This window comes from Rutidosis leptorrhynchoides, chromosome 8 (genome assembly GCF_046630445.1).
Source record: "Rutidosis leptorrhynchoides isolate AG116_Rl617_1_P2 chromosome 8, CSIRO_AGI_Rlap_v1, whole genome shotgun sequence".
Classification (NCBI taxonomy): domain Eukaryota; kingdom Viridiplantae; phylum Streptophyta; class Magnoliopsida; order Asterales; family Asteraceae; genus Rutidosis; species Rutidosis leptorrhynchoides.
The window spans coordinates 28,387,187-28,414,285 of record NC_092340.1 but is presented as its reverse complement, the minus strand read 5'-3'; the positions used below and the strand labels follow the sequence as shown (position 1 = coordinate 28,414,285).

The following is a 27,099-nucleotide window of genomic DNA, read 5'->3' as shown; positions in this document are numbered from 1 at the left end:
TTTTCCTTCAAATCGGCCCAAGAAAGGGCATGAGCTTCATCGGTTCCCACCGATTGAACGTAGGTGTTCCACCAAGTGAGAGCAACACCGGAGAAAGTGTGGGTGGAGTATTTGACCTTGTCTTGGTCCCGACAACCGCTTATGCTAAAGACGGCCTCGGTTTGTTCAAACCAACGAGTAAGCACAACCGGTCCCCCGATTCCATCATAAGAGTGAGGTTTGCACCCCATGAAAGCTTTGTAGGAGCACCCTTCGCTAGAGTTACCGGCTCCTTGGTTGTTGTTGTTATTATTGTTGTTGTTGGACGAGTGACCGGCCATGGCCGCATCCACGGCGGTGGCTATCATGCGTTGCAAAGCTTGTTCGGGAGTTTCGGGAGGGGCGCGTCGACGAGCCATTGTTCCTTCAAAACACCAGAATACTGTTGGTTAGTATTCTAAATAATACTAACCGTGATATGAAATAAAGATAGAGAGAAAAATTATCCTTGACTCGCCTTAAATTCTTTATGTCATAATGTCGGAATGTTCATATGAGTCACCGTAATATAATCCCGGAAATTATATTACCCTAATTCATATGTGCATTCGACATTACTACATATAGTCAAGGTGGCGTGTCAATTAAATCATACAACGCAAGAGTAAGATAGAATAAGAGTAGATATGAGTAAGAGAGTTCGAGTATAAATGCACAAGTAGTCAGGTAATTCCTATGTCAAGTCTATATGCCGGTTGTAGTCTAGACTCACCAATGTACCCTATGACTCGGGGTTGACACTAATGAACTCTAAATCCCTACAACCAAGGCTCTGATACCACTTGTAGCGACCCCGACAAATCGTCAAGTGACGGCGTCGTCTACGTATGGTCCCATTACCTGGTTATAAGTATTTATAACAAAGTTTGACCGAAAATATGTCGCATACATTTCATAAAGGATGTTTCAATGTTTACAAAAGTAATTCCCAAGACAAGTACATAACAAAAGTTATTGTTCATATGAAACACGTGCGACATAGTTTAAAATAGCCAAAAAGACGCTCCACGTATGCAAGTATACTCGACATCCAATGCAAGTATCAAAAAGTATGTGCGGAAGCATGTATCACCTAAGTTCAAGGACCTGAGAAAAACATAGAGAATCTGTCAACGAAAACGTTGGTGAAATCATAGGTTTAAATAAGTAAATGAGTAAAAGCAAGCTGAACCACAAGAGTTGCAATATTGATAAAGTCATAGTACATTCTAAAAGTTAATATTCACGAGCACCCAATTATCAAAGCTTAACATTCCGTCCGTTGAATACCCCATAAATTAGTGCTAGAACAACACTGTTTCCCGAAAATATATTTCATCCGTAGACGGTAGCGAACCGTCAAAGATGAGGGTTGTCAACCCATATGGCCATATAACATAAGTTCTCGCTTACACCATCTGATGTAACTAATGATAATCGGATTGAGGATTTTCGTTCTAAACTCGTATGTAGAATGTTTGTTTTCCCGTTCTTGTGTTCACTTAGTTCAAAAGAATCGTTTATGTTTTCTCATCCCAAAAGTAAGTTTAAAAGAGTAAAAGTGGGACTATGATCTCACCTTGTATGCACGAACCAAAAAGTACTTCGACAAGTAAACGTGCAAGAAACAATGCTAGTCTTGACCTAAACAAATAGGTTGTATCAATAACGATAGTCACGAAGGGTCAAAGATGTTCAATTAGTCCTATGGCTCGTTACGACTCGATTAATATAGCACGTGGATCAATTTGTCAAGTTTCATGCACGACACAAGTAGTTAAGCATGTTAGAACGATTGTATAATCATTTGGTTAAGTTTGACTAAAAGTCAAACTTGGTCAAAGTCAAAGTCAACGGGGTTGGGTCGGGTGTCCGACAATTTTCTCATGATGTGAAGTCATATACGAGCATAATAGTCAAGTTTCATGGTAAACGGGGTTATAGTAAAGCGGGAAACATTTTTGTGACATGAAAAACAAAGACAAAATGAGCTGGGCAGTATGCGCGGCGCGCTATGGGTTGCGCGGCGCGCACCCAAGTGTAAATCCTGGTCAGAACTTAACCACGAAGGCAAACATCTGGGATTTCTAATTCTGCGCGGCGCGCGGGTATATGCGCGGCGCGCAATACCTGGGAAACATGCAGTTTGCAGAAAAATGGTCCAAGTCACGAACCAAAATACAATTTAACACATCTCATGCACCGAAAACACTTAAAACGCATATCATATATCATTAGAAAGGTAATTTGACAAGGAGAATAACTAAACGCATTTACTCAATCAAAACCAAACAAACTCATATCAAAATCACCATTAATGCTCATCATTTATTACTCCAAGTTCATAAATGCCATATTATGATTCGGGAAATTAATGCACATGTGTAATACGCCGTTTTGAAGATAATCAAGCATACAATACAACTAAACGCAAACAAAACAACATGGCAATCATTCAATGCATCTAAGATTCATTTCAAGTTCATCAAACCCTAAACTAAATTCACCAAATTTCATAATCAAGTTTAGGAGGTTTCCTTAATCAAACTTTACATCAAAATAAAGCTAGTAACACTAGGAGCATAATTAAAACATGAAGTCTTAGCATCTAACAACATATAAACACTCAAATCTCAAGGTTAAGCATGTTATCTTTCAATATGAACTAGTTACATCAAAATAACAAGAACAAGCATACAAATCACATAATCATACTAGACTTGAGCCATAGACACTAATCAACAACCTTTTAACTCAAAAATCTCAAGAACACATAAAATTAGTGATTTTAGAAAGTTACCCAAAATTGATGAAATCGGTATGGAATCGAAGAGGATGTTGCAAGGATTCCAAATATGTATTTTGTTTGAATTGAAGCTTGCTAGAAATTAAATGGATGATGATTCCTTGATGTGGTGAATTGAAAGAAAATGTGAAAGTAGGAGAAGAAAAGAGAAAAGAAAATGAGAAAATGATGAGTGGATGAGGTTGAAGGTTTGACTAGTTGACCTAGTCAAATCTTTGGCCTCTTGGCAAAACTAGTCCCTCAACTTTGAATCGGGTGCGTTAAATTACCTACACAAGATATTTTGAAACGCGTATTAACGGGAGATGTTATAAACATATAACGGAGTTTGAAATAGTATAAAGGAAAAATAAACGGAAAAATGCGGGATGTTACAACTAACCGGTTACATAACTTAAAGTTCCCCTTGGTTCTAGCATCACGAATCCGTTTAATAAGTTTCTTCATTGAACTGTTAATAACGGAGTCATTTAATTTCGTATCAACAATGGGGTTCTTTGTTATCAGGTCATCATTAGGTGTTACTTCATTTTCCCCACACTTAGGAGTTTTATTATTGTTAAGCACTACCGTTGGAGTTGGTAAAATAATATGGTTCTTACCAATCGTTTTTGTTGGTTCAACGGTTTTGGTTGGTGGAGATTTAGCCTTTCGGCTCACAAAAGTGATTGATTTTTCATCATTACTAAGTGTCATTCTACCCTCTCTTACATCAAATAACGCCCCGGTGAACGCTAAGAATGGTCAACCTAAAATTAGAGGAATGTTTGGGTCCTCTTCTATGTCAATGACAATAAATTCGACTAGAAAGGTTAAATTACCAACTTGAACGGGTAGGTTGTCAGCAATTCCAACTGGGTGCCTAATGGTTTGATCAAATAGTCGAACACTCATTTCCGTTGGACTTAACTCACCTACACCTAATCTCTTATATAATGAAAGAGGCATAACACTTATACTCGCACCTAAATCTGCTAGTGCATCATACATGACACAATCACTAAGTAGACAAGGAACAATAAATTCACCCGGATCACCCAACCTGGGTGGAAGTTTTGGTGGAACTATCTTCACCGGGTTTACTTTTACGATTTTTGTTTCTTATACTTTCTTATTCTTCTTCTTATTTCCAGAGGTATCACAAACTTTATTGCCTATTACTTGCTCATACTCAACTCCTTTTCTTGGAAATGGGATGGGTGGTCTGTATGGTGCCACCACTGGCTTTACATACTCGGGTGGTGGTAGTGGTGTAACTTCTTCATTGTTACTCACATCTAAAACCTTCCCATCTTCTGATGCTGGTTTTTCAAAATTTGTTGACACCATATTAACATTCTCATTCCGAGGATTTACTTCAGTATTACTCGGTAGCTTTCCTTGTTCCCTCTCACTCATCATACTAGCAAGAGTACCTACGTGTTTTTCTAGATTCAAAATGGAAGCTTGTTGAGTTCTTAATGACTGATCAAACCTCTCATTCGTTTGGGTTTGAGATGTAATAAATTGTGTTTGAGATTCCATTAGTTTTGCCATCATTTCTTCCAGATTTGGCTTTTTCTCTTCGGTTTGTTGTGGTGGTTTATACAAGCCAGGTCTTTGTTGATTGAAAGTGTTGTTTTGATTTGGTTGGTTATTGTTGGGTCCATTTAGATTGTAAAGAATGTTTTGATTTCGATTGAAGTTTGGCCTTGGCGGTTGATAATTATTTTGATAATTATGTCCCGGCCTTTGGTTTATATAGAAAATATTCTCACGTTGTTCCATCGTTTGCTCAATGTGACAATCTTTCGTTAAGTGTGGTCCACCGCATTGCTCACAACTAATTCGTATTGCGTGAATATCTTTATTCATATTTTCCATTCGTCTCTCGAAAGCATCTATTTTTGCGGAAACAGAATCAAATTCATGGCTAGAATCGGCTCTAGCCGCTTTAGATGAACGAAAAATATCTTTTTCTTGGTGCCACTCATTGAGTGGGAGGTTGTGTTATCAATAATTTTGTGAGCTTCGGTTGCGGTTTTCTTCATAATGGAACCACCAGCTGCTGTGTCGATGTCTTTTCGTGTAGCAACGTCGACACCTTGGTAGAATATGTGCACTATTTGATAAGTGTCTAAACCGTGTTGAGCACATCCTCTCAACAACTTTTCGAATCTTGTCCATGCCTCATATAATGTTTCATTTGGCTTTTGCTCAAACGTAACAATTTCTCCTTGAAGTCTCCTTGATGTGTATTGATGTGTTGTTATCCTAACAGCAGTAAGAAAGCTTTTCATGACTCGCTACACACAAATGATTGTTATTATAAACAGAACTCCTTAAGCATACTAAAGATACATCCTTACCCATTTTAATCCCCAATTTACAACAGCTTTCAAGACTGCATTTGAATTTTTAACCTTCAAACTGACCAATTTTAGCTTAACATTCTCATTAACAACTTTAATCAGATCTGCATTCAATCTTGATTCCTTTGTAATATCCGTTAATTGATCATAAGAAACTATACAAATATTTCAGCTATATCGAATATTATGTGTAGTGACCCGAACTTTATCATGTTTGTATATTAATTATTATATATATATATATATATATATATATATATATATATATATATATATATATATATATATATATATATATATATATATATATATATATATATATATATATATATATATATATATATTAAAAACTATATTTGCATGATTAAATGTTTTCAACATGCTAAGCAATCAAACTTGTTAAGACTTGATTAATTGAAATGAGTTTCATGTAGACAATTGACCACTCAAGTTGACCGGCGATTCACGAACGTTAAAAATTTGTAAAAAACTACATGATGATATATATATATATATATATATATATATATATATATATATATATATATATATATATATATATATATATATATATATATATATATGGTTAACATGAGATTTTGATAAGTAAGTATCTCACTAAGTATATTAACAATGAGTGATATACATAAAAATGAGTTTATTGAGTTAAGAAACTCGAAACTATATATATAACGATAATCGTTATAACAACGTCTTACTAAATACATATGAATCATATTAAGATATTTATACACTATGTTTAACATGATAAAATGATAATTAAACATATCATTAAGTATGTTAACAATGAACTACATATGTAAAACAAGACTACTAACTTAGGAATTTTGAAACGAGGTATATATGTAACGATTATCGTTGTAACGACATTTTAATGTATATATATCATATTAAGATATATTCATACATCATAATATTATGATAATGTAATAATTTAACATCTCATTAGATATAATAAACAATGGGTTAACAACATTAAATGAGATCGTTAACATAAAGGTTTCAAAACAACACTTACATGTAACGGCTAACGATGGCTTAACGACTCAGTTAAAATGTATATACATGTAGTGTATTTAGATGTATTAGTACACTTATTAAAGACTTCAAGACATATATCAAAGTACTTCTACTTAACAAAAATGCTTACAATTGCATTCTCACTCATTTTCATCAACAATTCTACTCGTATGCAACCGTATTCGTACTCGTACAATACCCAGCTCCTAGACGTATATACTATTGGTATATACACATAATAATTCAGCTCTTAGCAGCCCTAGATAGTCAACAAACATGTGGAACTAACAATTAGACAACTAGCATGACTTATGAGCAAGGAAACAAAAACAAGAACTCCTTTTAACCCCACTCACCTTCACAACTCACCACCCACTCCATTTCACTTTCAATTTTCTTCCCAATTCTCTCTCAAAATACACACACTCTTCCATGAACGTCTAAGTTACTATTTTTACAGCAAAAATTATCAAATACAAGCTTTGGTTATTATCTATAATCATCATAAAAACAATTACTCAAGAACACATCAAGAACACTTCCAAGTTTACAAGTTTACTTCCAAGTTTCCTAATCCATTCCAAGCAATCATCTAAGATCAAGAAACCTTTGTTATTTACAGTAGGTTATCTTTCTAAATCAAGGTCATATTCATATTCAAGCTTTGATTCAATTTCTATAACTATAACTATCTTAATTCGAGTAATAATCGTACTTGAACTTGTTTTCGTGTCATGATTCTATTTCAAGAACTTCCAAGCCATCAAAGATCCTTTGAAGCTCAAGTTATTTTTTCATCATTTCCAGTAGGTTTACCTACTAAACTTAAGGTAGTAATGATGTTCATAACATCATTCGATTCATATATATATAACAATCTTATTCGAAGATTTAAACTTGTAATCACTAGAACATAGTTTAGTTAATTCTAAACTTGTTCGCAAACAAAGTTAATCCTTCTAACTTGACTTTTAAAATCAACTAGACACATGTTCTATATCTATATGATATGCTAACTTAATGATTTAAAACTTGAAAACACGAAGAACACCGTAAAACCGAATATACGCCGTCGTAGTAAAACCGGGGGCTGTTTTGGTTTGGATAATTAAAAACCATGATAAACTTTGATTTAAAAGCTATTCTTCTGGGAAAATGATTTTTCTTATGAACATGAAACTATATCCAAAAATTATGGTTAAACTCAAAGTAGAAGTATGTTTTCTAAAATGGTCATCTAGACATCGTTCTTTCGACTGAAATGACTACCTTTACAAAAACGACTTGTAACATGTATTTCTGACTATAAACTTATACTTTTTATATTTAGATTCATAAACTTAAGTTCAATATGAAACCAACAGCAACTTGAATCACTCAAAACGGATTTAAAACGAAGAAGTTATGGGTAAAACAAGATTGGATAATTTTGCTTGTTGTAGCTACGTGAAATTTGTAACAAATCTATATTAATCATATCCTAGCTAACTTATATTGTATCATACATGTATTCTAATATATTATGTAATCTTGAGATACCATAGACACGTATGCAAATGTTTTGACATATCATATCGACTCATGTATATATATTATTTGGAACAACCATAGACACTCTATATGCAGTAATGATTGAGTTAGCTATACAGGGTTGAGGTTGATTCCAAAAATATATATACTTTGAGTTGTGATCTAGCCTGAGACGTGTATACACTGGGTCGTGGATTGATTCAAGATAATATATATCGATTTATTTCTGTACATCTAACTATGGACAACTAGTTGTAGGTTACTAACGAGGACATCTGACTTAATAAACTTAAAACATTAAAATGTATTAAAAATGTTGTAAATATATTTTGAACATACTTTGATATATATGTACATATTTGTTATAGTTTCGTGAATCGATCCGTGGCCAAGTCTTATTTCCCGACGAAGGAAAAATCTGTGAAAGTGAGTTATAGTCCCACTTTTAAAATCTAATATTTTTGGGATGAGAATACATGCAGTTTTATAAATGTTTTACTAAATAGACACAAGTAATCGAAACTACATTATATGGGTGAATGATCGAAGCCGAATATGCCCCTTTTTGCTTGATAACCTAAGAATTAGTAAACCGATCTACTAATTGAAGCGAATCCTAAAGATAGATCTATTGGGCCTAACAAACCCCATCCATGGTTTCGGATGCTTTAGTACTTCGATGTTGTTTTATCATGTCCGATGGATGTCCTGGAATGATGGGGATATTCTTATATGCATATTGTTAATGTCGGTTACCAGGTGTTCACCATATGAATGATTTTTATGCATGCATGCTGTTTACAAGAAATGAAAATATGAAATCTTGTGGTCTATTAATATGAATTGACAAAAATATAGGTTAAACCTATAACTCACCAACATTTTTGTTGACGTTTTAAGCATGTTTATTCTCAGGTGATTGTTAAGAGCTTCCGCTGTTGCATACTAAATTAAGGACAAGATTTGGAGTCCATGCTTGTATAATATTGTTTAAAAAATGCATTCGAAGACTTATGTTGATGTGTAATATTATTGTAAACCATTATGTAATGGTCGTGTGAAAAACCCTATATTTTAGATTATCATTATTTTATAATCGTCGTAATATTTTAAAGGTTATGGTTTGTTTTAAAATCGAATGCAGTCTTTGAAAAACGTCTCATATAGAGGTCAAAACCTCACAAAGAAATCAATTAATATGAATCGTTTATAATCATTATGAACGGGACATTTCATTATGCAATTTACAAACTTCAAATTTCGACCGATTTAAAGTCTGCTTATAATCTGATTTCAATACAGCATATTTAAACAGCAACAAATTCTTTCAACTCACAGAACACATATGTCAAGACCAAACCGTTCAAACAAATGGATGCACAAAATGGAAAAAATGGCGAGAATATAAATTGTTGTGAAAAAATAGAAGTCACATAATAGAATATGCAATCAACTAAAATAGTTGCATAATTAATACCGTGAATAGCGTAGAGGGAAAGTTATTACCACTATAAAACGCAAATCGCTACCGTCACCACTCACTAGGTTAACGGTGGTTAACAAAAATCTTCGTCACCGCAACCATATTTATGATTTCTACGTCCATGTAAAGATTCGTGTTGGTTGATTTTACCTCTGCTTTTTGAAGTAGAGATTCGAAGTTCAAACCCAAAAATTTACAAATTTGTAACATATGGGAAGCTTTACCTGCTAGATCGACGGCGGTTCGCTTCGTTATATAACCCTGTTAAATCGCATTAATCCCAGTGTAATTGAAACCAACAAACTTGTCAACATTTGAATACCTACACATAGTAAGGTTAATCAATATACAAACTGATTGCGCTGGATACATAAAATTATTTTCATGAAACACTAAAAAATAGAATAAAAAAAACATACCACATCTTCAAGCCTAACTGCCTCATTCATGGTCGTGCTAAACAGGTAGATCCTCCTTGGATCTAAACAAAACACGGATGAGTAGTTACTGTTTTGTTACAACTCCGACGGTGATTGATTATCTTCTAGTTTTCACAGTATCTTTTCAAGTACTTCTTTCATAATCCGTTTCACTTAAGCATTCAATCAAACACTTGGAGGTAACAATCAAATTAATCTGTAAGCACCCATTAATCAATTTAAAACAGTGTCCATTTAAGACTAAAAAAATACAACACAATTCAAACAAAATATGAAAAAACTTACCTTCAACACAAACAAATGGTTAAGGTGTAACATGATGCCTCCATACAATGACCATTCATATCTACACGTTGTCTGGGTCATGTAAGAACTTTTTAAATCTTTTTCTATTGTAGCATTTAATCAAACAATTAGAGTGCAAAATAGAATACTTCATCAGCTAATTAATCGTTACTCTAATTCACAACAGAAATACAAACAAACATGTATTTAATCTTTAACAACGTTGGCTATTAGCTAAGCAGATAAACAAATAATAATACATAAAAGTCGAAGACATTAAGATTAAAAATTTAAAAAAAGAAAAAGAAAATTAGCATTAATAAAGTAAACATATTCACATTACCAACAAATAATATGAAAACCTCCAAATGGATACCAGTATTATGAATGCAGCAACGAAAAATTGTTAATAAAATCTATCAACATAAACAACAACAAAGAGAAGGCTGATAATTAAGAATCTTACAATAATATACTATCTGTTTCGTGAAGCAATAAACGACATAAACAATGAAATGAATTAGAATCAGCAGAGGAAAAATAAACCCTAACCTTTCAGTCTGATGGAATTTTCAATTCTAAAATCAACTTTTTAGCAGCATTAAAAAAAAGGAGAAGAAACGGATTTAATCGATACAAAGGGAAAAAGGGTTTAATCAAAAGAGAAAACCCTTGAGTTGCTGTTCGACCACAATCAGCTGGAGCCGGTGTAGATGGCGTTGGGGTTTTGTAACGTGGCGGTTAGAACCACTGCGAACCGTCGCTTAAAACCACCGCTCAAGTCAGCCATTCTTAATCCATCGACACTGAAAACACCACCAGGTGTGGTGGACGAATTAAGCACCGCTGTTGGTTCGATTGATTGAACTCCAAACCAATTTTCCGGTGGATTGACAGTTCGTTTTTCACGTATGTACGTCGCGGATGGCAGATTTTGACGATGGTGTTTGTGTTTTTTTTTTTTTTGCTGCAACAATTGGCTGGAGATGGTGGTCGTGGTGGTTGTTTTTTTTGTTGTGTGTGGGGTTTGATGGAGAGGAGAAGTGGGTGAGGTGAGGGTGTGTATGGAAGTTTCGGGAGGGTACTTGAGGTGACAGAAACCCTAAGTATGAGTGTGTGAAAGGGCATGAAAAATTGGAACAGTGTAACAGTGAAAGTAAGTTGGTGTAGCCAATGAGAGTGAAGTAAAATTGCGTGAGCTAGTATACAGTGTAATGGCACTTCATAATTTGTTCATAAGTATCTATACCGGTTTATTAATCACATATTTTCTAAACAAGATTCTTTTCAACAATCTAGAATTAAAGCTACAATTATTAACGTTAATGTCACGATTTAATTAACATATAATACCCTTAAAAAAAACTATGTCACCGAATAAAATTTGTACGACATGAACGATATAGCAGACCTATTGTACATATATATATATATATATTATATATTTATATATATATATACAATGATAAGATAACCACAATATTTATAAAACTTTAGCTTTCATTTTGTGTTGTTTGTAATGTTATTATAGCACTCAACTTCAATTAATTCCGATTAATTTATTAAATGAATATTTTTTTAACTAATATTATGATGTTACTAACTGTAAATTCAAAATAATATACTACTCGATCCAAGTGACTAGTAACCATTAGATAAAGGGTGGTGATATATCCACTGTGAAAATGCATTAGCATGTTATACTATATAATCTATTAATTTACAGTTTTATTGGATATATGAAAAAAAAAAAAACAAAAAAAAAAACAAAAAAAACGTGAATATGCAAAGTGCGATCCAACAACTCTTCTAGATGTCTTAATAGATGTCTCAATAGATGCCTTAACAGTTAGTGATCTAAAATTAAAATGTCAATGGCATTATATTAAAAGAGAAAAGGGTAAATCGGTTAGGAGTAACCTGTTTTAATAAAAAAGATTGAAGTTCAATCTCTTTAACTTGCAATGATCTATACTTTTATGATTAGTTTGAGAGCTTAATTAAACCTCAACTTTACATGTACATACAGGTTAGCTACGTTACCCAATGCTTGACAGTCTAAATAACAAAAGATTCGGCTGCATAAACTTCAAATGAATTATACTAATGCAAATATGCATATTCATCTTTCTTTGATTTGTTTTATATCCTCGATTAAACGGTTCAAGTTATTAAATGAGCTTCCGTCCACAGCAACTGATCGTCGAGCCAATTTCATCATTCGATCAACTGGTCTAGCTAACTCGTCCCTCTTTGTATCCATCAAATCCTTTACAACTTTTTCAACTACAACCCGGTCACAAATGTCTTTCATGTCAAACCCTAACTTCCACACTTCTCCGACTAACCTACTATTAACTTGTTGGTCCGCATAATACGGCCAACAAATCATAGGCACTGCGGCAACAATACTCTCCAGCGTCGAATTCCATCCGCTATGTGTCAAAAATCCACCAACTGCCGGATGAGCCAGAACCTCCTCTTGTGGGGCCCATCTCACTATATATCCCCTTTCAACAGTACCCTCTAATAGTTGGGCAGGAATGGTTTGACCATCTCCTGCCACAGAGTTGGGCCTAACGACCCACAAAAAGTTCTTCTTAGAATTAACAAGCCCGTACCAAAACTCAATAAGCTCATCTCTACTCAACATGGTCATACTCCCAAAACTAACATAAATAACCGACTTAGGCGTCTGTTCATCTAGCCACGTCATGCAAGTACGATCCTCCTCCCACAGACTGTTTGAAGACCGCGGTGGTGATGTCATTTGGGCCTCTAGTCTAGAGTTTAGGTGTCCATGAAGAGGCCCAATTGCATATAGATTTGGAACGTGCTTCCGGATTTGTGTTAATGCTGATTCTTCCAAGTCTTCAAAGGTGTTTAAGATTAACCCGTTCGCTCGATAAGTCTCTTGTGTCTCAGATGTAACAACTTGAAATGCTCTGTCCGATAGATCACTAGTACGGCAAAAACTAGGTAGATCGCGAAGTCGTAAGTACTTTTCCATCCCAGTCACACCATGTAAAAGTCTGTCCATTTCATCATCTTCTGTATATATAAAATAATTATCATTAAAACATAACAATCAAAGCTATTAAATCACCGAAACTAATCTAAGGGTGCGTTTAACAAAACATAATGATTAACCGCTGAATGGTTCGTAACATGAATGATTTATAATTTGAATCATTAAAGATAATGATCGAACCTCGTTCTGAATGACAATAAACAAACAAACGCGTTGCATACTCAACGATTCATCGTGCAACGCTAAATCATTTCTTTAAAAAAGCAATCAAACACACAGTAAGTTAGCGTAAAATTTACCTTTAATAGGAAGATCTCCGGATTCAATGAGCTTAGGAATGCAATAAAAAGCCCAAAAACAACTAGCACTAACCGTACGAAAAAGATAAATAGGAATCCCCAATTCATTAGCAACATCAATAGTGAAACACATGATCCCATCAGCAATAATACTAGAAACAAGAGGACGATTATTCATATGATTCAAACAACCACCGGGAAGAAGCATTTGCCTAAACATTGGTTTTGTAACCATTTTAATAGAATCAAAAATATCCACAACTCGGTTACCCGAACGAGGGTGATCAGGAGGAAGCCCGTCAGAAATGGTCTCAAATCTAAAGCCAGAGTATCTGGAGAATCGAGACATGACGTCATTGTAACGTAGCAACCGACGATGGATGATGTCAGAGTTGAGAAATGTGACGTGGACACCGGAGATGCAAAGGAGCTCAGCAAGTTTGAGCATGCAGCTGACGTGGCCTTGAACTGGAAATGGGAATATGAGGACGTGTGGAGAATTGGGTTGAGAATCCATTAGTGAAAAGAGAATTGAAGGGCAGGTAAAGATGGAAATGGATTAGAGTTAAATATGATTAATTAATTCCGATTGATTTGCTCGTTTAGTGAAAATGCAGATGACATGCGATGTTTAATGGATCATCATCTTTTTGTTCTTGGACATGAAGTACGGAGGAATATTTGTTCATGCTTCCTAGGCTTGGTTGGGGTAATTTAAGGTATTTAGTGCACAAGTTAGAAGTTGCTTTTTTATAATTAACATATCTACAGTATCTATTAAATTCCTAACTTGACGATGTCATAAAAAAAACAATTTTTAAGGTTAAAAATAATTCAAAAAGAAAAAAAAATTCTAAGACATCCATGATAATGTCATTATTAATAAAAATATAAATACTTAATTATTAAGCAAACTTTATTATTTTATTATTATCTTTATTATTATCTTTATTATTATTATTATTATTATTATTATTATTATTATTATTATTATTATTATTATTATTATTATTATTATTATTATTATTATTATTATTATTATTATTATTTTTATAATTTTTATTAAAAATATAAATATTGTATTCTTAAGTAAGTATAGGTTCGTTTTACGAAATTCATTATGTTACATATGTATGTTAAGATAGTTCATTTATTCGGTCCAAGTTAAGTACATCAATATGTTTGTAGTTTATCTTAAAAAATTTCGGATGCATATGTTCCACATAAATAGAGATGTGGAGACGAAATTGAGTGCGGAGAAATACATAAGCAATAGAGATGAATTGAGAGTTTTTTTTTTTTTTTTTTTAAAGAAATAGTGATGCTTCTGCAGGATTGTAAAAAACGGGTCAGACGGCCGTCTAGACGGGGTCTAGACGGATTTTTGAATGATCCGTTCCGTTTGTACCTGAAACGTTTGAACAACGGAAATCAACCAAAAAACGGTTAAACGACGGTCAAACACGGGTTAAAACGGGTTTTTGCTTTTTCCCAATTTTTCACATTTTTTTTTTAAGAACTAAAACTGGCGGTACGGTATTACTTAGGGTTTCTTTTCCTTTTATCACGACCTTAGTACTCGACTCCTCACAAAACTTAGGGTTTTTTTCTCTACACCGATTTAGCACGACGACTTGGGTTTTATCTTCTACACCAATTTAGCAGCTACAAAACAAGAGATATTAACAATTAATTCTTCTCAATTTCATTTTATTTCACTATTTCTCAGTTACAAAGGTATGATTTCTTCTCGATTTTACTTTATCTCTCACTTACAAGTTTCTTAGTCGGAATTCGTGGTTCCACGGGCCATTAAATAAAATGACTATAACATTTGCATTCACTTAATACCTAAAACATATTATTAAACTGTTTCGTTTAAACAAACTCGTGATTTCACGGGTCATTTCACTAGTTATTAGTTAAAGAGAAAGAGAATTTTCCTATAGATTCAACTTAAATAATTAATAAGATTTCACCAAAAAAACCACTAAATGTTGTTGTTAAAACGCTTCAAATTATTGTACATTTTAGTAACCGTCAATATAAAGTTAATGTTTAACTTCGTGTACAATCATTTTCTGCACACTAACGCCAACCATAAAAACTGTAATTAGCAAAATCCTAAATAATACTACAACTATCTCAAAAGTATAAACTTTTGATGCCAATTCAGAGAAATATAATAGGGAAAATAATCGCTACAAATATTTAATTGTTTCTTATAGACAATTTATTTATATTTAATACTACATATACTAAATGCGGTGGCACTTCATACTTGATTTTCATTCTTCCTAGTCCTCACCTATACCCAACTTCCAAAAATTACACCAAACTTCAGCGGTTAAAATGTAAATTCTCTAAATTAAAATAAAAAAACTCCACCCTCACCATTCGACAGCCCGTATCTTTCGCCTCGCTCCGAGTTAAATTTCACCAAGTACTCCGTTAAACTCGAAATATTTTTACGAACAAAACGAAACTAACTACGTTCAAAACGGACACTTTTTAAAAAACGCTAAACACAACGACAGCCCGTATCTTCCCGCTCGCCGCGAGTTAAAAGCACCGACGGCATCAAAATAATTTTATGAACAAAACGATACTAGCTACGTTCAAAATGGACACTTTTAAAAAAACGCTAAACACAGCTACAGCCTGTATCTTCCTGCTCGCCGCGAGTTAAATTTTTTCGCCAGCACCATTACGCTCGAAATAATTTTATCAACAAAACGAAACTATACGTTCGACCCGGGCATATCTTAAAAAACACTAAAGACGACGATACCACCAACGACGCATAACGCATGAGCCGTTTTCCCTTCTGTAAATAAAACTGCGTTAAATATGAATACGCCGGCCGAAAGCCCCTGCCGCATCGCGCGGGCCGGACCCGGACTAGTTTATTTATTAATGAGAAATACATACAGAGTCGAGAGTACATCCGACGTGTACTCGATTAAGAAACTGGGCTGGAAACTTACAGGCTTAAAAATGTGATTCTACAGCCCAAAACAAGCTAGGCAACAAGCCTAAAAATGATAACCGGGCCCATCAAGAATGACATCAATCAATCAAATAACTGGATTATGCTGGAATTTCCAGAAAGCCATAGAAACATTGAGATATTTCTGTATTTGCACAACTTCAAGAGAATCCTAGAACCTGCCACGTCATCCATTTTCTCCTATAAATAACACCGTTCACTCTATTCTCTCTGCAAGGAAAAAAGTAAAAAAAAAAAAACATCAGAAGTACAAAACAGTCAACAAATTCGTTAATCACTCAAAATGTCGATCATTCCAAGCTTCCTAACCAACAGGAGGAGCAACGTATTCGACCCATTCTCCTTGGACATCTGGGACCCATTTCAGGGCATCTCAAGCGCCCTGACCAACCTGCCCGAATCATCTCGCGAAACCGCAGCAATCGCGAGCGCACGTGTCGACTGGAAGGAAACACCGGAAGCGCACGTGTTCAAAGCGGACTTACCCGGGCTTAAAAAGGAAGAAGTGAAAGTTGAAGTTGAAGAAGGACGGGTGTTGCAAATAAGCGGTGAAAGAAGCAGAGAAAATGAAGAAAAGAATGATACGTGGCATAGAGTTGAGAGGAGTTCGGGCAAGTTTTTCAGGAGGTTTAGGCTGCCGGAAAATGTGAAAATGGAGGAAGTGAAAGCAACTATGGAGAATGGTGTGTTGACCGTGACCGTTCCTAAACAAGAGGAGAAGAAACCGGTGGTGAAGGCTATTGATATATCCGGTTAGGTTTTATGAACAAATGTGGGTGCATAGTGTGGTGATAATGATGATGTAATGGTGTGCAAGTGTTGTATTTTTATGTTTTGGGTCATTCGAGTATTGTAAGGTTGTTTGTGTGCTCTGTATTTTGGTTTAAATAATAAATAAAAAGATGTGTTGATTAAGTGTTAATGTTGCTATTGAAAAATGTAAATGTGTATTTAAATAAAAAGAGATGTGTTGATTAAGTGTTAATGTTCCTATTGAAAAATGTGAATGTGTTACGAAGTATATGTAATATTAATGAATTATATTAATGAATTATCGTTAACTCGTAGAACACTAAAAAGCTAAATTTATCTTAATCGACTCAACCTCAGAATCGAGTATTCCAATGCAACTGTTTAAAATTAAGATCAAATAAAAGGTACTTATCACAACTTAGATTATTAAAATTAAGAGCAAATAAAAGGGTACTTATTACAACTTGAATTATTTTAGCATGCAGTTTAAGGTTTTCTGTTCGGATGTTTGGACTCTCGCGAGTAAAGTCCGACCTGTAGTGCAGTAGGATTAAACCCGTTTTCAATGGAGTAGTGCAGTAGATTATTTTACTATGCAGTTCTAAGGTTTTTCTTGTTCGGATGTTTGGACTACTTGCACTCGCGAGTAAAGTCCAACCCATAGTGCAGTAGGATTACACCCAGACCGCTTTCAATGGGGTAGTGTAGTAGGATTACACCCGGATCGTTTTCAATCCTTTCCTGCTACACCAGTACTAATAGTAATGTACATATGTAATAGATTAATTATACAACTCAGACAAACTAAAATCGGCTCATTCCATAATTAACTAATATATATTCAACAGAGAGTATCAATTTACTATTTCTAACAATATTTTATTAGTAAAATTCACTTTTTCAAAATAACTCCCAACTTTGATGAAAAGTACAAATCGGCCCTTAATCAAAATTTTCATAAATGACCCCTCAACTTTGATCAAAATACAAATCAGCCTTTAATTAGAATTTTCATAAAAAATCTTAAATAAATTTCATCAAAATATCACCGCGAGTTAAATTTTTTCAACAATACAGTTGAACTTAAAATAATTTTAAGAACACAACGTAACTACTCACAAAACGGATGTCTTTTAAAAAAGCTAAATGGTTTAGACCACCTTTCATACACATTGTTTTTTTTTCCAACCACTTTTGTATTAGAGCCTGCTTTAGAATTAACTTGTTACATTAAGAACGGGAAAAAGGTAAACTTGCAACAGTGGGGAAGAAATAAGTGAAAATATAAACTCGCAGTGTGTCGCCAACTTCTGGTGACTGTTGTGTTCTCCCCTTCTTCGGTTTCTAGTCACAGATGAATTGTTATAGTGTAGCAGGTGGGTCCAGAGGCAGGGACAGTCTTCAAATAAGTAAATTATAGTGGGTTAAAAATTGCACATTAACGGTCAATGACTCAAATAATGAACACAACCATCCCTTAATATAATTAGATTAACATATGTCATAATTAAGCTGTATATATGCTGTACATGTGAAATATTTAATTTGTATGAAATGCATCTATTTGATTTTTATGAAATGCATCTATCCATAAATCCTGACTTCGCTTGTAGGAGGGTAGAGAGGGTAACTTTGGTCCTTCAAAGAATGTTAAGGCGATTGAGATCATAATATAGAAAAAAGTTGCAGTACACTTTCTAAGCCTATTTTCTTTAACCTTATATTCAATATTTCACAATCATAATTCATACTACGTGTAAGGGTGTTCAACTGAGCAAGCATTGCTATTTCCTCATGGCACATAGCATCAGTCATAACTGGGTTGGGACTTAATGGTCCAAATTCTAATGATCAGATTAGCCTAAAACTAATTATGAACACATCTGACGATCAACTTTTAACCACAAAATTAACCGAAAGATTTAGACAAAAACGATAATATACCACTAAAACGTTGATAAACTCAACCACAAACATTACACACAGAACATTACAATCAAAACCATAACAAAACTGACCCGACCCATTCAACATAATAATAATACGATATAAAACGACTTATTTACAATCAAAACCATAACAAAACTGACCCGACCCATTCAACATAATAATAATACGATATAAAACGACTTATTTCTAATCGACTCAAACATCAAAATAATACCTACGAACCAATTTCAACCAGAGATCTGAATAGATTTCACATCAGGTTTCTTCGCTTCAACTTTAGGCACAGTCACAGTCAAAACACCATTATCCATCGCGGCTTTCACCTGATCCACCTTCGCATTTTCCGGCAACCTAAACCTCCTCATAAACTTGCCACTACTCCTTTCAACCCTATGCCACGTGTCACCTTTCTCTTCACTCTCTTTGTTCCTCTCTCCACTGATCTGCAACACGCGATCGTCTTCCACCTCAACTTTCACTTCTTCCTTTTTCAACCCTGGCACGTCAGCCTTGAACACGTGTGCGTCAGCGGTCTCCTTCCAATCGATGTTGGCGTTCACGAACGATGACGCTTCGGATGATCGGGATCGATTGGATAGAGAACGAATGTCGTTGTTGTTGAACGGGAAACCTTCGAATGGGTCCCATATGTCCAAGGAGAACGGATCGAAGACGTTAGATCGGCGGCCACCGAAAAAACCTGGAATGATCGACATCTTTGTTTGTAAGCGAAATTGAAATTGAAAATTGAAATTTGGAAATTGAAGATCAGATGTAACAATTTGCGGATTAATTATTGAATTCTGTGGAGTGATTGAGCGTTTGTCCGTTTATATAAACGGATTTTCAGTCGTCTCTTGAACGTTCTAGAGAATGGAGGATATCCATTTGTGAGCACTGGGCAATTTGGGCAGGAAGTTCCTAGAATATTCTATTTATTTCCGTGGTAAATAAAAGGAAGTATTGGGCTACTTACTTAAACCCGTTGGGCAAGCTACTTAAACCCATTGGGCCACTAAAATTTAAATAGGCCCGATATTTTATTTATTTTTTATTAGTATTATTATTTATTTATTTTTTTCATTTTAAAGGTAACTAGTGTTCGAATCCTCGCTTCGCGCCGGGGTTCGGTTTTTTAATGTATTTCATTGCGTTTAGTTTGAAAATTTTTTTTGTGGCTAACGATAATGTTGTTGAAGCACAACTCGAGTCGAACTAAAATGTATAACCCGTGAAAGATTTAAATGTTATTTAAAATTAACAATATATGTGCATCTCCGCGTTTCGCTATGGAGTTGTATACTTTTAAAATTTTAACGGGGAATTAACGTGTATGAAAAGTACCTCAAGTATTTAGCGTTTTTTAAAAATCGACCGTTTTGCGTATAGCTAGTGACATTGTGTTCCTAAAATTATTTCGAGTTAAACGATGGTGGCGGAAAAATTTAACTCGTTGCAAGTGCGAAGATATGGCCCGTTGAATATTTGGGTGGAGTTTGTTTAAGATTTTTTATGAGAATGGTTAATTGACCAGGGGTGGATTTGATTTTTTGAATAAAGTGTGGGGTGGTTTGTGGTTGAATTTGTCAAAAAAAAAAAAAAGTCAAAAAGTCGAAAATACCCCCCGGGTACTATCCATTTCCCCTATGTCTTTTAGAATATAATATAATATAATAATAATAATAATAATAATAATAATAATAATAATAATAATAATAATAATAATAATAATAATAATAAAAAAAAATAGTTATTAGCTAGTGAAAATTGTGTGGTGAATTTTTATGAATGAGAAGGTTTATGGTTAAATTATAAAATGTGAAAAGTTTGTGATAAGTTTATGAAAACTATAAAGTGAAGTATTATAAAGAGTGTGGTTGAATTGTAAAAAATAAAAGTTTGTGGTGATTTTGTGAAGCTTGTGGACTCCACTATTCACTTCCAGTTATTAGCTAGTGAAAATTGTGTGGTGAATTTATATGAATGAGATGGTTTATGGTTAAATTATAAAATGTGAAAAGTTTGTGATAAGTTTATGAAAACTATAAAGTGAAGTATTATAAAGAGTGTGGTTGAATTGTAAAAAATAAAAGTTTGTGGTGATTTTGTGAAGCTTGTGGACTCCACTATTCACTTCCCCTATATCTTTTAGATATATAGAGTAATATGCAGCGACGGAGGATTTAAAGGGCAGGAGGGTGCCACGGTCCCCCCAACAAGTTTTGTTCTTACTAGCATTTTTTATGGTTTTAGAGACTAAATATGTTAAAATTCAAATCTTGGCCCTACCAAATTAAAATTTGAACTTCTAGCATACATTTTATCACTCTTTGGTTATTAAATTGTAAAACTAAATAGGTTATTAGATTACAAACCGTATAACAGTTTCGAGATTTCTGCTCCTTGTATTATTGTTATCCTCGTAAGTTTCATCTTGCCGCATCAATGACACGTATTCTATTCATTTTCTATTTTGTTGTTACTACATTTTATATTTTCTCAACTACTACATTATAATGTACGGAGTATAATTCTTTTTAATAAAGGTTGTGTTTCCCCTTCAATTGTACGTATTATTCATGAAATTTATGAATTTTATTTATATATATAAGACTACATGTTTTGGTTTAGTTTTTTGGCTCCCTCATTGTCAGCTTTCAAGCTCCGTCACTGGTAATATGTGAGATATAACGATGGAACTAGTTAGAAATTTAGAAGTCGTCCGACTAGTTCTCAATTAGTCTCTCTAGAATGATTTACATGATCAAAGTTGTCAAAAGTTCTAAGTTAATATGTTAAAGTCATATTTATACGTATAAAGTATATCTAGATGTTCAAAGCAGGAGTTTTAAAATTTTAATACCAATCAAGCATATTAATATTATCGTTAGACTAACTTTATCAAAATTATACATTACAATAAAAATTAAAATTAAATTTTCCCTATTCAAGTTATGTAGAAAAAATGATTATTTTTTTATTAGATTTTTTTTTTTTTTTTATTAGACGTATGATGTTTAACTGGATTATTTATTGATGATTTCTAACCCATCATCTTACAACTTCAAACATAAGGTTTAAACCTAAAATTCCGTATAATAATATCGTACCCTAAAACGCTAAATCATTTCGTGATGGTTAAAATTATACATTACACTTGTTTTTTTTAAGAAATCGTTGAGCATAGTAATATGTTGTTTAGCAAATAATAATTTTTCTAAAAGTCAAAATATAAATCTAAATAATACGAATATACTTGAAATGATCCTAAACTAAAGAAGGCCCAATAATAATTTCGACAAGCCAGTTGAACTGATAAGAGTATCCAAAATATCCACAATCTACACAGCCAAATGTGCAATTTGCAAATGTGCAATGTTGCATCAAGGTATAACAATAAAGAAAATGTTTTGAAATTAGTAATCACTAATCAAAATCAATTTCACTCTAAACAGTACTCATACATCAAATTAAACAACATTTATAAAAAGTACAAATTATAAATACACAAGTGTAGATATTTGTTTGCATCATAAATAACCTCATGAGTTGTTCATAAACAAAAACTCAAGGGACTTAAAACATTCCAATGAGAAGAACAAATCACATTTAACTCAATTCCTTCAAAATCATTGATTCATTCATTCCCAATCCTCAATATCAATTTCATTCTCATCATCTTCTCTTGGTGGCCTAACAACAATAACAACACTACCTAAACTCTTTTCACACCCTTTTTCCTTCAACATTGAACCTCTTTCAACTTTCAATTCATCTTCACTCAATATCAAATAAAACCCATCATCAACCTCCACCTCTTTTCGGCTTCTATCCACGACTACCAATATCGCTTCTTCCTTATACCACCTATTAACCCTCCACGGTAGAGCCCGTGCGTCTGAAAACGCCACAACCACTCCCCCACTTTTCAGATTCATAACGGGCTCCCACGCGGGTAAAACAACCCATTTGGCCCATCCTTTTTCCGCCTCCACTATCCCAAACGCCCCTTCACTCCCACATTCCCAAGGTGCTTCCTCCAATTCCAAACCCCGGTCCCGGGCCCCACAAACGGGCAAAACCGCCACCACCGTTGCCTCCGCTACCTCACCTAAATTTAACCTAACGACCGGAACTTTAACCCCGTCAACGACCCCACCTCCCCTCCCTTGTCCTTCACCGTCACCGTCATTACCATCCAACTCCTTCAAAATCCACGCTTTCGCCTGATCCGAAACCGCCACATTCATAGCCTTTTCCAATGCCGTTGTTCTCAATTCGGCTTCTCGATACTCCATCGCTTGTCTATAATACATAAACGCCAAACAATCAGCCGGTATATCGTAATCAAACCACTCCCAACCGCGGTCCCCGCGCCTACGCGGGAAATCCTTAATCGATCTAGCGAGTTCGTTCACATCACCGGGTTCAAATCTATTTTCGCTTATGTATCGAGCTGCAGCAGCCCTCTGGGCAACACTCAACAATCTAATCTCATACAACAATTCAGCACCACCTTTATCGAAAAACTCGAGTGTTTGTTCATCAAGACCTGATTGAACTAACGATTCGCGAACCTGAGCTCCGACGACTAATCGGTTCTGTTCGACACCGGAGATACCGGTTATTTCTTCGAGTGTAGGTGGGGCGAAACCGTCTTGAATCAAAGGTGGGATTAAAGGGGCGTATTCGAACCATAAACCGAGACGATTTGTTAAGACATCGAGACGGGCGTTGGTGTCGAGGTCACGGTATTGAGGTGGGATTGGTGATTGAGACGGTGGTGGTCGGAATGGTTGGTAGAGTTTTTGTTGTGACGGTGGTTTTGAGGAGGGGATGATGGCGGCTGAGATGGGAATGGGTTTCCGGTGGTAGATGGGTTTGAGGTTGGAATGGGAATGGAGTGGGAATGGGGTGGAAAGGAATTGGGAATGGAGGAAAGTTGTGGGTTTTGAGGGATTCAGTGTAGAAGAAAACATGGTGATTGAATTGGAGTTTGAAACTGAAACTGAAATTGGGAGGTTGAGAAGAAGCTTATCTTGTGTGCAGTGAGTTGAAAATGTATGGATGGATGGATAATTCAATCATCAATCAGAAATATCTATCTCCAACTTCATTGCTACAACTTGTATTGGCCCCCGGATGAAATGACGTAAATACCATTAGTTTAATCAGATTGTAAGCCCAGGTGAATAAGGCCCAATAAATCATTTAACGTGAGAAATTGAAACCTCCTTACATGTTTTTTTTTTTTTTTTAAAAAAGATATATGCAGGGGACTTAAACACCTACACGATAATATGTCACCCATACAAACGGTAGGAGGAAATTCAATTCATCAAGATGTTGACTGTCGCAAACCCCCCTCACCTTTCCAAATCGCATTGATGTTGGCAGTACCATCAAAGTTTGGACACTCTCACTTTGAGTGAAAATCGAATCTGAATTGACAATACTCCAAGTTAGATCTCACCGCATATCACTCAAGCCAATAGTTTGGTAGTTGAAACCTGATATGGTGATCTATAACAAGTACTTATAAGTTAGTACAACCAACTTAATACAAATAATAATGTTTTATGAACTTTTATTTCATGTATATGATTAATCAATCTAATGAAAATTACGTGATTGATGAGTTTTCAACCGTCATCTAGATGCCTCTGTTCCAGCTGCTATCTAGATGTTCAATGTTGTCAGCTTTGAACAACTCATACGGAAGTAGAAAAGTTAAATACGATGACGGCTGCCTACCTTCTCCGTTCACACGACACCTTCCTCGTTCACACCATTTCACCGCCACCAAAGTTTTAGTATAAATAGAGGTTGAAAATTCAATTGTAAATCTTCCCAAAATCACTCAGAGAAGTGTAATCACAACATAGATAGTGTGTGTGAGTTTGAGAGGTTTTTTTTTAGTTTTGTAAATACTCGTATAATCTATTCTTGTGAGTAATAGAGTTATTTTCTCTCAAATTTATATCTCTCAACGTTCAGGCGATCCTCTCTTCCCAACAAGTGGTATCAAGAGCTAGGTTAGAGACGTTGGTCGAGTTTTGGATTTTCTGAAGTTTTCTCAAAATTCAATTTTGAGTGTACCATTGGATTCGTCTCGTCGAACCGAGTCCAATGCAAAAACGGTGACTTAAACGGAGTTATAACGAGCCCAGAAAACGCGGTCAAAGTTTGGCCAACTCGCCGGAATCTCGACGGAGAAGACGACCGGTGCCGGAATTTTCGCCGGAGAAGAAAATCCTGTAGCAATTCACTGTAGCAGCTGGCGGTACTGTAGCAAGTTCCTGTAGCAGTACTGTAGCAATTCTGAAATTTTACAATTTGGTCCCTGAAATTTTCAGAATTTCACTTTTGGTCCCTGAAGTTTATAACAAATTATAATTTTGCCCCGTAAGTGAAATTTAAGTCGCGAAGTTTCTATTCCACCATTTTCAACCGTTCCGGACGTAACGGTGATCTTTGTTTTCTACAATTCAACCCCGTTTGTGTTGAAAAATTATTTGTTAGGTGATAATGTCCATAGAAGAGTCAACATCATCTTCGGGAGCTATGATTATGCTCACAGCCACAAACTACACGCTGTGAAAACCTCAGATGGAAGATCTCCTCAGCTGTAAGTATTTGTTCGATCCTATTGAATTGAAGGGTATAAACCCTGATTCTGCCAAAGAGAAAGAGTGAAAGAAATCAAACCGAAAAACTATTGGTCAGATCCGTCAATGGATTGATCGTAGTGTCTTCCACCATGTTGCACAAGAGACATACGCATATGTCCTCTGAAAAAAGTTGGAGGACATGTACCAGACCAAGACTGCTCGGAATAAAGCCTTGTTGATGAGGCGTTTAGTCAACATGAAGCTCAAAAGTGGAACTTTAGTTGCCGAGCATACCATTGAGTTTCATAGCTTGGTCAACCAGTTATCGTCTGTAGAGATGCCTCTTGGCGATGAAGTTCATGCGTTATTGCTACTTAGTTCCCTTCCCGATAGTTGGGAAACGCTGGTAGTAACACTCAGCAACTCAGCCCCAAATGGCAAACTTACCATGTCAATGGTCAAGGATGCCCTATTCAGTGAAGAGGCAAGGAGAAAGGACATGGGCACATATCAGACCCATGCCTTTGTCATAGAGAATCGGGGGAGACAGTGAATGAGTAGCAAAAATAAATGTAGAGGCAGAAGCAAGAGCAGGGGTAGGTCAGCTGATGGCAGAAAAAAAACATATAAATGCCATCATTGTGGATTAGAGGGACATATGAAGAATAACTGCTATAGATTGAAAGATGAACAAGGTCAAAGCAGTTCACAGTCGAAGAATAAGGGTGGAGAAACATTAGTGACTATCTCTGGTGATGTAGCTTATTGTTCAATCCATGATGAGACATGCCTTCACGTCTCATGAGAAGAAACAGAATGGGTGGTAGATACTGCAGCTTCCTACCATGTGACTTCATATAAGGAATACTTCACAACATACAAAGCTGGCGACTTTGGAGCTGTAAAGATGGGAAATTTCAGTTCCGCTGAGATTGTCGGAATTGGTGATGTCAAGATAAAGACAAGTTCCGGGAGCACAATCACTTTGAAGGATGTCCGCCATGTGCCAGATCTTCGGCTGAATTTACTTTCTGGGGTAGCTCTCGACAGACAGGGCTATGATAGTCATTTCAGTAGAGGCACATGGCAATTGTCAAGAGGTGCCATCATAGTCGCTCGGGGACACATTTGTGGCACACTATACAAAACTCATGTGAAGATCTGCACAGACAGCCTTAATGTTGCAGAAAAGGAGGCTTCACAAAATTTATGGCACCAGAGACTCGGTCACATGAGTGAGAAAGGGTTGTCCACCCTAATAAAGAAGGAGCTTATCAATGTAGACAAGAACGCTGCACTAGATCCTTGCAATCATTGTCTGTTTGGTAAGCAGCATTGAAGCGTCTCGTTCATATCGAATATAAACGTCACGTACTCATTGGTGTCATTGCGAGGTACTGACCTCTATATGTGAAATTTTTCAAAATCTGCATACGTTTTTATAATACAAACCATAACCTTTATTATAATCAAAGGTCCAAACAGCGTAAT

The 27,099-nt window shown here is 35.2% G+C and overlaps 4 protein-coding genes and 1 non-coding gene across 5 annotated transcripts; 2 read left to right on the top strand and 3 right to left on the bottom strand.

Moving 5' to 3' along the window:
• The first annotated feature begins 4,942 nt into the window (after positions 1 to 4,942).
• Positions 4,943 to 5,049, top strand: LOC139865212 (small nucleolar RNA R71). Its single transcript, XR_011764731.1, has one exon. It is a non-coding gene; the product is annotated as a small nucleolar RNA R71 (small nucleolar RNA).
• A 4,661-nt stretch (positions 5,050 to 9,710) lies between these two features.
• Positions 9,711 to 13,801, bottom strand: LOC139863266 (7-deoxyloganetic acid glucosyltransferase-like). The gene is made up of 3 exons (XM_071851905.1): positions 13,285 to 13,801; positions 12,087 to 13,005; positions 9,711 to 9,756 (listed from the first exon to the last, which is right to left on the bottom strand). Exons 1-3 carry the CDS (start codon positions 13,799 to 13,801, stop codon positions 9,711 to 9,713), a joined length of 1,482 nt encoding a protein of 493 aa, XP_071708006.1.
• Positions 13,802 to 16,528: 2,727 nt separating this feature from the next.
• On the top strand, positions 16,529 to 17,277 carry LOC139861087 (17.6 kDa class I heat shock protein-like). Its single transcript, XM_071849389.1, has one exon. The coding sequence runs from the start codon at positions 16,578 to 16,580 to the stop codon at positions 17,049 to 17,051; it is 474 nt and encodes a 157-aa protein (XP_071705490.1). The 5' UTR covers positions 16,529 to 16,577; the 3' UTR covers positions 17,052 to 17,277.
• A 1,838-nt stretch (positions 17,278 to 19,115) lies between these two features.
• LOC139861113 (17.3 kDa class I heat shock protein-like) lies at positions 19,116 to 19,767 on the bottom strand. Its single transcript, XM_071849413.1, has one exon. The coding sequence runs from the start codon at positions 19,711 to 19,713 to the stop codon at positions 19,225 to 19,227; it is 489 nt and encodes a 162-aa protein (XP_071705514.1). The 5' UTR covers positions 19,714 to 19,767; the 3' UTR covers positions 19,116 to 19,224.
• A 2,734-nt stretch (positions 19,768 to 22,501) lies between these two features.
• LOC139861263 (rubisco accumulation factor 1.1, chloroplastic) lies at positions 22,502 to 24,089 on the bottom strand. The gene has a single exon (XM_071849598.1). It carries the CDS (start codon positions 23,974 to 23,976, stop codon positions 22,639 to 22,641), a length of 1,338 nt encoding a protein of 445 aa, XP_071705699.1. The 5' UTR covers positions 23,977 to 24,089; the 3' UTR covers positions 22,502 to 22,638.
• Positions 24,090 to 27,099: the final 3,010 nt, after the last annotated feature.